Raw genomic sequence first — 14,597 nt, forward strand, 5'->3', positions numbered from 1 at the left:
ATGATTTGGGATATGTAGTTTGCTATTTTTGACTTTTCTGTGCTGGATTTCTTAGTCTTTCATAGGTGTGTGTGTTGTCTGTAACCTATGATTTGTGATGGGTGGATTGCTACTTTTGACTTTTCTGAGCTGGATTTCTTAGCCTTTCATAGGTGTTTGTTGTCTGAAACCTATAGTTTGGGATGACTAGTTTGCTATTTTTGACTTTTCTGAGCTAGGTTTCTTAGCCGTTCATAGGTGAGTGTTGTCTGAAACCTATGATTTGGGATATGTAATTTGCTATTTCCGACTTTTCATAATCGGATTTCTTAGTCTTTCGTAGGTGTGTGCTGTCTGAAACCTATGATTTGGGATGTGTGGGTTGCTATTTTTTTGACTTTTCTGAGCTGGATTTCTTAGCCATTCGTAGGTGTGTGTTGACTGAAACCTATGATTTGGGATGGTTAATTTGCTATTTTTGACTTTTCTGAGCTAGATTTCTTAGCCTATCATATGTGTGTCCTTTCAGAAAATTATGATTTGGGGGGTGTAGTTTGCTTTTTGGACTTTTCAGAGCTAGGATTCTTAGTCAGTCATAGGTGTTTGTTGTCTGAAACTTCGAGTTTGGGATGAGTAGTTGACTATTTCAGACTTTTCTGAGCTAGGGTTTATTAGTATTTAATAGTTGATTGATGTCTTAAAAATATGTTTTGTTATATGTAAATTAATATTTATTGATTTTATGATATGGATTTCTTATTCTTTAATATTTGTGTAGTGTCTGAAACCTATGATTTGGGATGTGTAGTTTGCTATTTTCGACTTTTCTGAGCTAGGTTTCTTAGCCTTTCATAGGTATGTGTTGTCAGAACATTATGATTAGGGATGTGCAGTTTGCTATTCTCCCCTCCTCGACGCCTCGCTGTTTACGCTAAAGTTTGACTCTGTCTCACAACTTTATTTTTTAAAACAATAAAAAACTTTAGCGTAAAGAGCGAGGCGTTGAGGAGGGAGAGCCCTTTCATATACGGAATAATTTCTGTTCGTTTTAAGTTTTAATGTCGCTCCTTACTTTCAGTTTAAAAAACTTGTTTTTTTTATTTAATATCAACCAAGATTTAGATTTCGGTACATAACATCTCACTATTTTATTGCTGTTTATTTAACCAAATGGAAAGTTGTGGCACCATCTATAAAATCACGGTAGGAGTTGGTAAAAATGATGCACTTACCAACCAAGTTCGAAATTTCTGTAGATGACAAGTCAGCATTTTCGTGGTCTTTATTGAACCGAACAAAGAATTTTAACGGCGTTGCAAAAATCGTGGCTCGAAGCACCACGATTTTACCAAATTATTTTTTTACCGACCGACCAAAAACATCCCCCACCCCAATATGTGATGGCCCTGGATACAGTACTTGGTTTTGATTGGAAAATTCCATTTTTCAAAACCAGGAAAAGAAATTCTTGTTTTATAAAAATATATATATATAATATATCAAACAGTTCGTGGTAAAATCAAAGTTGCATTAATTCAAAAAAGTTCAGAAATTAAATAAAAAACAACAAGTCTTTGTAACTGAAAGTAAGGAGCGACATTAAAACTTAAAACGAACAGAAATTATTCCGTATATTAAAGGGGATGTCCCCTCCTCAACGCCTCGCTCTTTACGCTAAAGTTTGACTCTGTCACAAAACTTTATTTTTTAAAACAATGAAAACTTTAGCGTAAAGAGCGAGGCGTTGAGGAGGGGACAGCCCATTTCATATACGAAATAATTTTTGTTCGTTTAAAGTTTTAATGTCGCTCCTTACTTTCAGTTAAAAAAATCTTTTTTTTTGTTTAATTTGATATAAAAACTGTTCCTGTTTATTGATTTTTTGAAGGAACTATATTAGACACATATGTAGATTTATAAGATGAATTTTGTTTGTCCAACTGATGCTACATCAACTTCCTTTCCGAAAATCCGTTTTAAATAATCTTTTCTTTCTACTAGAGCCCAAGCAGTAAATAACATCGAATTTATTCTGATCCTCTCCAGTCTGTTAGTGAGAGGTTTGATGTAGCGTCGATGGTTGCTTTCTACAAGTACTTTAATTCACCTCCTTCTCAAGAGCTTTCTCATATTGTACCTCCAGCCAACAAGACAGACACAAAAGCACACAACTTAGTCACATTATCTTGAAGCTGGCAAGTCAAGAACAGAGGACTTGTAGAAGAAGGACTTTCCCCAAACTTCCTCAGTTGACTCTTTCAAAAGATCCTTCAATAGTCATCTACAAATCTCGGTAAAAGACTAGCGACAAGTCAGCTATTTGATTGTACCTGGTGCCGCGAATTCGGGGATTAAAAAACTAAGAGAGCCTAAGAAAAATTATTAGGTCCCATTTTGTATTAGTAGAAATTAAAAGCTTCTGTTTTAATTATTGAAATTTGCGGTCATTTCTTGAAGAACCAAGGAAATCTATTTTTGAATGGGGGAGCGGGGGGAAGTTTACTGCCCCCTGTATTCATCTTAGGTCTATCTCTACCAAAAAACACGATAGTATAAAATTTTGGCTTTTTCAAACTTATGAAGTTATTAGTGAAGCACCAAATTTTCGTAAGTGTTGCCATGTTAAACCACGAGAATAAATGAACAAAATTGATTAGGTAAATTTAGCTAAACCAATCGTCCGCAAAAATTCGAATACAGCTTGTTGATTTCCAAAGACCACTTTACCTTTAAAGGAAAGCTGTTTACTGCCATATGTCTTGGCTTAGTTATGGCGGATTTTTTACCCGCGTTTCTTTCTTTTAAATTTGGTGCCCGCTTAAAAACTAGGAAAAATACATATGAAGGTGAATATGCATCGGGAATTGAATTCCCGACTTTTCATAAGACATATATGGTCGTGTAAGTTTTAACCTAATGAATTAAACAATTAGATTTAGAACAATTAGAAAAAAAAACTCCTCGAAGACATATTGTTTTAGAAGCAAACTTTTTCCCTTTGATTAATATCAAAAGACGTCAAATCTCCTGGTTTGAAAATTTTGCCCTTTCTTATAGGCCCAATGCGTAATATTCTAACCATCATAAAGAATACTCGGACCGAATAGGGGCAAACAGTTTCTAAGAATTACTGTCTTATCCTAATTATATCTCTTCCTGCCTCAGCTTAAATCCCCATTTTTATCCTAATTAAGATTTCCACGGAAAAGTGTCCCTGCTATTGACATCCTGGCCTATCGAAGAATTGGTAGACAGAATAGAGGCAAATAATTCCAATGAATTATCTTTAATGAAGGAAAAATCTCGTTGATATCCCTTTTTTTGGCAGATCTAGTCTAACTGCCCTTGAGAAAAGAAGGACACGAGTGTGCTTGGGTTTTGGCTAAGAGTGCTCTCTGTAACCCTGGAAAAAATTTTCTTTTCCCAATACCTTCCCCCCCCCCTATTATACCTCTCTTTCGGCCTCAGTTAAAATCCCCTATTTGTTCCCAAACATATTTTCACAGTTAAATATGGGAGGATTTTGTTACAGAAAACAATTATAGACAATGCTGCCTTTCTATATTAACCACTTTGTGGTAGTGAACTGTAAGTAAGGAGCAACTCATGCCAATATTAACCGAAATTCTACAAATGGGTTTTGATAGGAATGTATACATAAAAAGGACAAGAGCTAGGCATGAGCTCATTACAAAAATTATAACATCACAAGGCCGTATCCCGGGGGGGGGGTTAAAGGGTTTGAACCCGCCCCCCCCCGAAAGGCTTGTTGGACTCGTAAAAACGTAGCAAAAATGGATATAAACAAATTTTGTTTTTGAGGTTTTTTTGTGTAACTCTCCCCCAAAAAATCTTTGAGTAAACCCCCTTCCCCTAAGAAAAATGCTGGGCACGGCTTTGTACTATCAGATTTATCATTCAGAGAATTCTATTGAGAAGTTTTCAGTCCATTATCTGCAAACTGTTTGTAGATTTTCAGATTTACTGTTTTGTATTTTTTTTAGATTTACTGGTTTTTTTTTCCTTTGCGGGAAAAACTAAAACTGAAGTTTTGAGCTTTTGTTCCGAAAAAGAAAATTACTTATGTGCAACTCCTATTTTATTTATCTCAAGAGCGGGCAAATGAAACCGATAGTCCTAGAAAATCGAGAGAAGGCTCATTAAACCTAAAATTCGAAGTTCTAGTCATATTTTTTTTATAGCAAAAACAGTGTGTACCACAGTCAGTTGGCAATTCGCTATTTTGTGGTGCACAACGACAATTTTGTCTAAAATGGCACCAAAATTCATCAACTGAAAATTTTGAGGCAATCAATTGATTTAAAATCATCAAAAAACTGTATATTGAGCTTTCGATTGTCAGAGGTAGCAACACCGAATGGTGAAAATGCATTTGTCCTCATTTTTCCACTAACCAAACAGCTCATTGTAAATAAATGTAAGTAAGGAGTGAATCGGCCCAATATCAACTGAAACTTTAAAAACTGGAATTTTGATAACAATAGATAAATAAAAAGAATAAGTGTTATATGCTGATTTTTCAAACAAATAAAATTCATTAGGTTAAATGTTAGCCAACATAAGTTACAAATCTGTCTGATTAAATTTGTCCGATTTTTGAAAAAATGGGATAACATCCCCAAAATGTCAAGAAAGCTCAATAAAAGTGACACCATCAGAGTCAGCGTAACAGGTAACCCTACTGTATAGTTTTGAACTTCCATCTGTAAAAATGTGGAATTTTAAATTTGCCGGAATGAAGATCACGGAAGCGTTTTTATTTGATTGTTTTCACTTTTTTGTTTGTTTTTCTCGTTTTCCCAAGGGTTGATCGTATCGAACAAATGGTCTTAGAAAATCGGAGAGGGCTCATTCGAAAGGAAGTTAAAACTTCTAGTGCCGATTTTAAATTACCAAACAGATTGGAGGGTGACTAGCCCCTCTCCCACCCTCTTTTTCACCAAAGACATCTGATCAAGTAGTGAGATAGCCATTTTCTTCAGCATAGTCGAAAATTTGCGAGTAAATTATTTCTCTGGGGGTGACATGACCCCCTACAGCCCCTGAGGAAAGGACTGTAAGTTATGAAATTTGTTCATTGCTTACATATAGTCTGGTATTTACGTGTTATAGTGACCACACCAAAGCAGTGAAGTTAGGTTATCATAATATACCAAAATGTGATGAAAATATAATACTTTAGTCCAAAATTATGGGGAACTACAAAAGAGATTTTTGGAAAGCAGCCCACACAGAACGCAATATATTAAATACCTAACCTAGCCAACTCTATATATTAAATATTTAACCCAAATACACCTACATAGATACCGTTTATTTTCCTCAGGCTAAGCTGATTATCTCCGAGTGGACAAAGAAAACTGGTCAAACAGTTCGTGGTAACGAACTGTAAGTAAGGAGCGTCCCGGCTCAATAGCAAATAAAAATCTAAAAAATAGAATTTTGATACCAACAGATACATCAAAAGAGTTAAATTTTTATGCTGATTTCAAATATATACGTTTCATCAAGTTTAGTGATACCCATCAAAAGTAACGCGCCTGAGAAAATTTGCCTTATTTTCGAAAAAAAGGGGAAACAACCCCCTAAAAGTCATAGAACTTTAGTGAAAATCACACCGTCAGATTCAGTGTTTCAGAGAACCGTACTATAGAAGTTTCAAGCTCCTAACTGCAAAAATGTGAAATTTTGTTTTTTTTTACCAGAAGAAATTTTACGAATGCGCGTTTATTTGTTTTTTTTTTTTTTTTTTTTTTGTTTTTTCCCAAGGGGTGATCGCATCGATTCAGTAGTCTTAGAATATCGTGAGAGGGCTCATTCAAAAGGAAAATAAGCGTTCTAGTACCTTTTTTAAGTGACAAAATAATTGGAGGGCAACTTGGTCCCCTCCCACGTTAATTTTTTCCCCGAAGTCACCCAATCAAAATTTCGAGAAATGCATTTTGTTCAGCATAGTCGAAAATATAATAAATAATTCTTTAAGGGTGACTTAATCCTCCGGGTGCCGGATTTCCCAGCATTATTTAAAAACGGTCAGAAATTAAATAAAAAAAAAAAGTTTTTTCAACTGAAAGTAAGGAGCGACATTAAAACTCAAAACGAACAGAAATTATTACGTATATGAGGGAGTTCGCCCCCTAGTCAATACCTCGCTCTTTACGCAAAAGTTTTTTCTAGTTCTTTCAAAAGAGCTATCTGTTCTAATTAACCGGCCTTTGTGATTCAGGGGTTTGTGATTCGAATAAAATTCGAACTTCAGCGTAAATAGCGAGATATTGACTAGGGGCGAACTCCCTAATATACGTAACAAAACATACGAATATAGAAGTTCGTTACGTAAGTTAATTCGTAAGGTATGTCAGTAAAAAATTTCGAGAAAGCCATATAGCCAAAAAAAAGGACAATTAATATGCAAATTTCGTTTTAATTAGTCATGCACGGTGAGCGAATATCAAAGCTGCATTAATTCAAAAACTTTGGGAAATTAAATAAAAAAAAGTTTTTTAATTGAAACTAAGGAGCGACATTAAAACTTAAAACCAACAGAAATTATTCCGTAAATAAAAGGGGTTATCCCTTCCTCAAAGCCTGGCTCTAAAGAGCTAGGCTTTGAGAATTTCATTACTGATCAAGAACAAAGTGGAGTTGCTATAACACGTTAATACTTATAGTTCTTGTTATTGAAAAGTATACACAAATTTGTCGGAGGGGGGAAGATTCTGTGGGCGGATTTTCCAAGGGGAGGATTTTCTGTGAAAAGGGAAGTTTCCGGGTAAAATTTTACACGGGGGATTTTGCCAGAATTCCCATACGAAATTCTTTGTATTTGTCTTACTTTCTCTTTGGTGACTCAAGTTTACAGGTACAGATATTCCCGGGGAATTGTCCAGGAGAAGTTTCAGCGGGATAGAAATTGTTTGAGACAATTTTCTGTTAAGAGGGAAGGGGGGAGGTATTTTCCGTGGTAGAAATTTTGCATTAGGGAGTTTTCCACGTGAAAAAAATTTCATGGGCGGTAAGATTTTTAGGATAAATTTTCGACGGAGTACGATTCTCTTCCAGATTTGAAAAACAATCAGAAATTAGATAAAAAACCTAGTCTTTTTCAAATAAAAGTAGTCTTAGGAGAATCTTCTAAGAAGAACTGTCCGCAGGAAATTTTCTGGGAAACATTTTCAATGAGGATGCAATCATCCAGGGGGGGGGGGTCACAAGAGGAACTCCCATGGAGGAATTTTCGTGAGAGGGGGGCAGACTTCCCCACTTTAGAAGAAAAACGATTCGAAATTAAATAAAAAACTGTTTTTTTACGGAGAGAATTTTCCACGAGGAGGAAAGTTTTGAGGGTTGAACTTTCCAGAGGAAATTTTACACGGAAGGAATTTGCAAGACCTATACGATATTCTTTGTATTGTCTTGCTCTCTCTTGGCGACTTAATTTTACATTTGGAAAAGTTCCGGGAAAATTGTTTAGGCGAAGCTTTCAGTGGGGTTGGAATTGTCAAAAATATTTATCTGTCGAAAGGGAGAATTTTCAGCGGGAAAATTATTCAAGTATGAATTGGAAGGAACAGGGGAAATTACATGAACAACAAGGGGAATGGGAGGAATTTTCGTTGAATTATTGCTCGACTTTATTTCTGCTCGTCTTTGGTTTAATGTAGCTCTTTACTTTTCTTTGAATAATTTATTTTGTGGAAAAAGTTTTTTTAAATTAATTGCTTAAAAAATTGTAGCTACTGCATGAGACACAAATTTTAACATTAACCCGGATATTTAAACTAGTAATTTAAATTAAACGCTTTTTGAATAATACTAATGAACCTCTTGTTTCAACATGAATTCTTCATCTTTCCATTCTCTAAACACTTTATTTACATTCTTGAGAAGGGTTGTTGAAGTTGAGAGCAGAATAGCTCTCAACTTCTTGAGAAGTTGAGAGCAGAATAGCTTGCTGAAGCGAGAATAAGAAACTAGCTTAGTAATAAATAAAATAGAGATAACAAGTTCTTAAATAGCAAAATTTAAATATCACATTCGAACTTCAAACGAACAATGATTCTTTGATATGCAAGGGAAGCTGCCAACGCATCATTCTTCAGTTCTTTGTTAAAGTTTGACTAGGACTTTCCTAAAAGCATTTTAGAGTACAAAAAATAGAGCCAGCTGGTAATCGCAAGTAAATTACGTACTGATTACCTTTCAAAGCATTTGAAATAAACTTTTTATTGCTTATAGCAAATGCAAATTGAGTTCTTTCTTAGAGCATTTCAAAAAACAAAATATATTTGTTCTTTGTTAGAGCATCCATTGTTGGAACATTGAGAAAAATTGAAATTTTAGAGTAAATTGGGGGAGGGGAAGAAAGTAGTCACCTTCACGAATAACCAAGTTTTATTTCTTTTTAAGTTACAATGTCAATCATTTGAAAAAAAATTCATGATTTTTAGGATAAAAAAGTATTATCATAGATACAACACTACTTCTCTTCTTCACTTCATATAACTTTTGATAGAAATGCTTCGATATTTAGGAAATATCGTTTCCTGTTAAAACTTATCTTTCCAACAATAAGAGGGAACTCTCAACCATCCTCAGTAGCTATGTTATACACTTAGTCGAAAATCGCATATTCGTCCAAATAAACCAGAGCCAGAGATGAAATTCCTATTAATGTAAAGGGCCCCTCATGGAAAGTCTGAAAATTTTGGGTCCAAAACAAACGTTTTGAATCTTAGTTCCTTCTCCATTCTTTCCTAAGAAATCAACTGGCTCCTCCCTAAAATGTGGTGCAAAAAGTATAAAAAAAAGTGCAAAAAGTGCCAAAAAATGGTGCTAAGTGAGGTGAAAAAGTATCGTATACACAGTAGCATTACTTGGTACACTTTTTATAGTAATCCTTCCTTTTGCATATACTTAGGGGCAAAGGGCAACTATATTTAGGGGCAAATTAGACGGTAGGGGCAAATGTGCTATCAAATAATAGTATAGCGTCTAGAAGTGAGAGACTATGAAATTAGCAGTTAGATAGTTTTGCCCAAACAGCCATCCTATGATTATCACTTAACAGCCTTTTAGCTCTAATAAGACGAAATTTGGTGTTTTGCAACACCATATGGTTGAAAACGGGACAGCTGTGGCACTATGTCTTTTAAGTTTCTGCATAATGTCTTTAGGCGCTGTTGAGTCCTATTCCAGTCCACTTGTTCACCTTTAACAGGTTGCCTCCAATATAATTGATGTGTTTGTTTCAACGAGGTTAAACAAATATCATATTTGCTTATATCATATATCATATTTGCTTATCTTCGAAGGAAAAGACAACTATGTTAAGTGAGCCGCGCCCTTTCATGACCACATAGTCTAGAGTCCATGTGAAGTTTATTTCTTTCATTCCTTGAAAGGCCTTAACTTTACTTTGTGAAAATTGTTGTGAGTTTTTATAGTTACCCTTTTTCTTAAAACATTTAGGGACTAGAAACTGGTAGGTAACAGGTGATATATTGGGTGGCCGCGTTTACTCCCCCCCCGGTGATTAACCCCCCCCCCCGCAGAAAATACCCCCCGCAGAAAATACCCCCCTAACCGGAAAACACCCCCCGCGGAAAATATACCTCGTGGGAAATAAGGCTTTCCAAATTTGAGAATTTTATGTGAATTTTCTTTTTTTATTTCCGTAGGGAGAAGGGATTTTGGTACTTGTGTATTATGCACCACTCACTCAAGTTTCCGCTGTGTAAAAATCGAGAACAAACCGGTTTTTTCGTTATTTTTTCAGCTTAGCGCGAGACAACACAAAGAGAAGTGAGAGAATATATGGGGAATATAAAATTTGGGCTATATATTTGCACATAAGGGGGGAGGGGTCTGCTAAAGTATTTGGACAGTTTGAAGGCATAAAACAATTATTTCTAGGTATCTGGAAATTTTGTTAACTAAAAAAAAATGATAAAAAAGAAGAGAAAATACCCCCGGGTATCATCCGCGAGAGGGGGGGGTATTTTTGCTGGGAGGGGGAGGAGGTATTTTCCGGGGGGAGTATTTTCCGTTGGGTATTTTCCACCGAGGGTATTTTTTAGGGGGGGGCGTACTTTCCGCGGGGGGTATTTGCCGGGGGGGGGGTATTTTCCAGGGAGTAATCGCCGGGGGGGGGGGCTAAAAGCCTAGAACCGATATATTTACTTCTAAAGTTTGGCACTTTTCATAAGGGAGAAGCTAGAGGCTTTGTCCATACTGAAGATTTGAGACTGTTTCTTCTCCATGCTTACATTCCGCTTAGCTGTACCTCCCTTCACCTCCCTCTCTAGCTGATAGGTTAACAAATGGAACCCCTTCCCCTTAACAGTAACTAGAACTTCTAATTTATTTCAAATGATTCTTCTTTTAATAGTCTACGTTACTGACATCAAAAATGGAAATCATGGATAAAATTCAAATATCACAGTGCTACCGAATGCCTCAGAAGTCAAATGTGTCTAGCCGTAAGCTGATCACCCCTCCAGTTTTTGTAACAGTGTCGACAGAAAAAGATATTCTATCAATCTTCAGTTCAGTATCAAAGCTGAAAGGAACTGGGGGCCAGATTTGCACGGACTCGCCACCCAAATTAAACTCGATTAGAAACGATTTACTGTCTAAAGGTAAGCAAATGCGTGAAAATGAATCAGCACAACTCAGGGAAGTGACATGAAAAGGGGATAAACTTTGGCTAGAGTATACATTGGACTCTGAGATGCAGGGGGCAAAAGCATAAGAAATATTAACGACAACAAGTGTATGATGTTAGATCAATCCCGCTCTGAATTGATAATTGTTTCGTTTTTGTGATGAGATATTTTGATTTTTTATTTTTATGTGTTATTTAGGCTAGCTCGGTTCAAGTTTATTTTGATTATTTCTACCCCAGTTATTTCTGTTCTACTTATACCTTCTCAACTTGGGTCTTCTTGAAGGATGATAAGCATAATAGGTTTTCATGGCTCGGCATTGGTACGGGCTCCTTATCACGCGGGCTTACTGGCGCGGGGTGGGATCTCCCGATTATTACTTAGTTGACTTTAAAGTGTACGGGTGCGAGGGGGACCGTTAGACTGGTAGCTTTGGAGGGGAAATTCCTTAACCTATCTTCACTTTCTGAAATTTTTCATGTTTCGGTCAAATAGAAAACCACACTTTTTTTAAAATAAAACCATCATCGTATGTTTCTCCTGATGAAATAAACGGACTTGAAGATAATTCATTGCGAACGGGGTTTGTGAATGTACAAGGACTCATGAGTTCTATTGATGAACTAACAAATTTTTTTGCCAGCAAATCAAATTGACATTTTGGGGATTTGTGAAACATTTATTAATGATAAGACCCATTATAATGTGAAAATCCGGGGATATAAATTCGTTGATAAGAATCGACTAGTCCATGAAAAAGGTGGCCTTGGCTTATTTTTGAATCATGGAGCGCAGTTTGAGCGACTGCCAGAACTGGAAAAATATAATGTTGAAAAAGTGTGTGAAATACTGGCGGTTGAATGTCGGCTTGGGACTAAAAAAATTCAAATTTGTGTTGTGTATACGCCCCCGTCGACCCCAATACCGTTTTTTTTGCAATCTCTGAAGTCTTTACTTTCATCTTTGGTTGATAAGGATTTTGTGGTTATGGGGAATTTTAATATAAATCTACTGGAATTTAAAGAAAATGCCCATACAACAGAATTTATTACATTAATGTCATCGAATTCCCTAATTCCTTCATGTACAATTCAACGCGTGTTGCATCGACTAGTGCAACTCTCATTGACAAAATATTTTTAGCAGCACCAGCCATGTCTTCACTGGTTGTTCTTACGATTTTTTCTGATCATTTTTTTTTTATTTCTAATGGGAGATACCAGATTGATAAATTAAAATCACCAGAAACAGCAACCTGGATTATTAATTAAAAAAATATAGTACGTTTAAAGGATAAACTGAATTTAACTGATTGGTCTCCTGTATTTGATGCTGATAAAATAAAGTCTGCGACGGATTATTTTTTAGAAGTATTTCATGCTGCACTTGATGAGTCGTGCCCAAGAGTAAAAAAAAAGAAAACGGAAATATAATCAACCCATCCAACCATGGATATCGCCCGCCCTTTTGACATCAATAAAACAAAAATAATCTCTATAAAACTTTAATATCTTTCGAAAGTGAAGAAAATAGAAGAACCTTCAAAAATTATAAAAACCTACTTTCAAAAATAATACGCAATGCTAAAATGAAATTTTATTTCGATTCTTTTAATGAAGTAAGTAAGTCCCCAAAGAAAACTTGGGAACTAATCAACTCATGTTTAAATCGATCGCGGACGTCTTCTTCACCATCAAAAATACGGGATGCCTATGGTAATACAATTGAAAGGGAACTAGAAATGGCAAATTACATAAATTTTCATTTCGTATCAATCGGGCAGTCAATAGCTAATAAGCTCCAACATAATATGTCCCATGGGCAATGTAATTATCCTACGTACCTAGGAAGTCCTTCTGAGAATTCTATGTTTTTAACTCCGGTAACACAAGAAGAGCTTGCTAAGGTTGTTAAGCTTTTAAATAATGGAAATTCCCCGGGGATTGATGAGTCATCGACCAATATTGTTAAAGCCATTTTACCTAGTATTAATAAAGTTATGTGTCATTTAATAAATCTGTCATTTAGATCGGGAACTTGTCCAGATTCTGTTTAAAAAGCGAAATTGTTACCGCTATATAAAAGTGGTGACCGGACTAATTGCTCAAATTATAGACCCATTTCTATTCTTTCGGATTTTTCTAAAGTAATGGAGCGATGTTTTTATAATCGAATGTATAATTTTCTCTGTTCAAAAGATTATTTTTCAAAAACTCAATATGGATTTAGAAAAGAGCATAGTACGCAGGATGCTATATTAACTATGGTACAATTTATTCACGAGTGTCTGGACAAAAAATGGATCCCGACGAGTATATTTTTGGACCCTGAGAAGGCCTTCGATTCGTTAAGCCATGAAATATTGTTGTACAAATTAAACTATGGTGGGATACGAGGACCAGCGTACGGTTTTATCAAATCTTACCTAAGTGATCACTCTCAAATGACTATGATAAACGACACATTTTTGAATGCAGGTCTATTGTCAAATATTGCTTTCCCGCAAGGTTTAATCCTGGGACCACTGCTTTTTATGATATACATAAATGACCTTCCATCAGCGACAGAAACCCTTGGTCTGAATGTTCTTTTCGCCGATGATACCGGATCATCACTTACTGGATATTCGGAAGAGGATCTCAATGAGAAGCTGCAAATCGTATTTTCACAACTTCTTGTACGGCTAAAAGCTAATCGTTTGTCACTAAATGCATCAAAAACCAAATTTAACATTTATAGTAGAATTGGGCAGAATGCACAAGGAATTTCAACAATATTCGATCATGCTTCAAATATTCAAATTCAGAGGTTAACTTCGTTCCGGTATCTGAGTATTATTATTGATGAAAAGCAGTCATATAATGAACATTCTAATAGTTTACGGGATAAAGTTGTTCGTGGGGTAGGTATAATGCGAAGTTTTCAGCATTTTTTTCCATATGAAAACCTACGTCTAATTTATTTTGCGTTGGTTCATTCCCATCTTACGTATTGTCCTCTGATATATTTGGCAACATTCAGATGTCATGTGAAACCGATACAAATTCTTCAAAACCGGGCTCTTCTAATTTTAAGGAAATATTTACCATCACCGTCTTCGTATCCTAATAAGAGTAAAACTGAAACTCTATATCTTCTAACTAATATTTTGCCTGTTTCACAGATATTCATCCTCAATTCTTGTTTATTTAAGGTAAAATATGATCGGTCGGAACTACCTCTACGCTTTTTTTCGAATAATTTTATCCCTGTGAAACAAGCACATGCTTATGAAATCCAACGCAAATGGAACATTCAGCATCTAAAATGAAGCACAGAGAGATCACGGTTCTCCCCATTATTTTCAATCACGGTTTCATGGTGAATTTATCTACCATAAATTGATTGCAGCAAATCTCTTCCAAATATAAAAAAGCAACTTCATTCTATCCTTATAAAAAATTTTAAGAATTAATAATATATTGAAAATCTGGGTACATTTGATAATATTGTTTTGTTGGGTGTTTTGCCCTGTGAGTTGCCAGTCATCGGTTACCCTTATTCGCCCGTTGTTTTTTTTATTGGTATTTTCGGTGGATCTTTGCCTGATGTTGGGGGGTTTGTGGGGTGGGTGCACGTCTATTGGTGAGTCATGGAGTAACTCTTATATATTTTTTTGTTGTCAAACAGGTTTATTCCAATTAATGTAGCATTTTTTTGTCATTCAACCTTGTGTCTCCGGCGTTTACCCTCTATTTATGTCTATTTTGTACAGATATTTTAAAATTAAACCTTGAACCTTGAACGACCACTTATTTGATAGATAACCCCTGGAGAAAAGAAAAAAAGATAAAAGTCACAACTGCAACTGTTACATACATTCAAAACTGAGAAAGATAGCAAAACATGAAAACAAGTTTGGACTCCAGTCAAAGAATGATCAGATCCTAT

General features: G+C 35.6%; 1 protein-coding gene across 1 annotated transcript in view; it reads right to left on the minus strand.

Annotated features, from left to right (window-relative positions):
- Positions 1–7,815: 7,815 nt before the first annotated feature.
- LOC148941114 (synaptotagmin-15-like) overlaps positions 7,816–14,597 on the minus strand; it is a 326,984-nt gene continuing 320,202 nt past the window's right edge. The window contains exon 8 of the mRNA XM_089104584.1: positions 7,816–8,009. Within this exon, the coding sequence (XP_088960710.1) occupies positions 7,816–8,009 (194 nt within the window). The remainder of the gene's footprint in view (positions 8,010–14,597) is intronic.

This window comes from Artemia sp. Qi Xiang Cuo, chromosome 18, assembly GCF_049724085.1.
Source record: "Artemia sp. Qi Xiang Cuo chromosome 18, ASM4972408v1, whole genome shotgun sequence".
Taxonomy (NCBI): Eukaryota; Metazoa; Arthropoda; class Branchiopoda; order Anostraca; family Artemiidae; genus Artemia; species Artemia sp. Qi Xiang Cuo.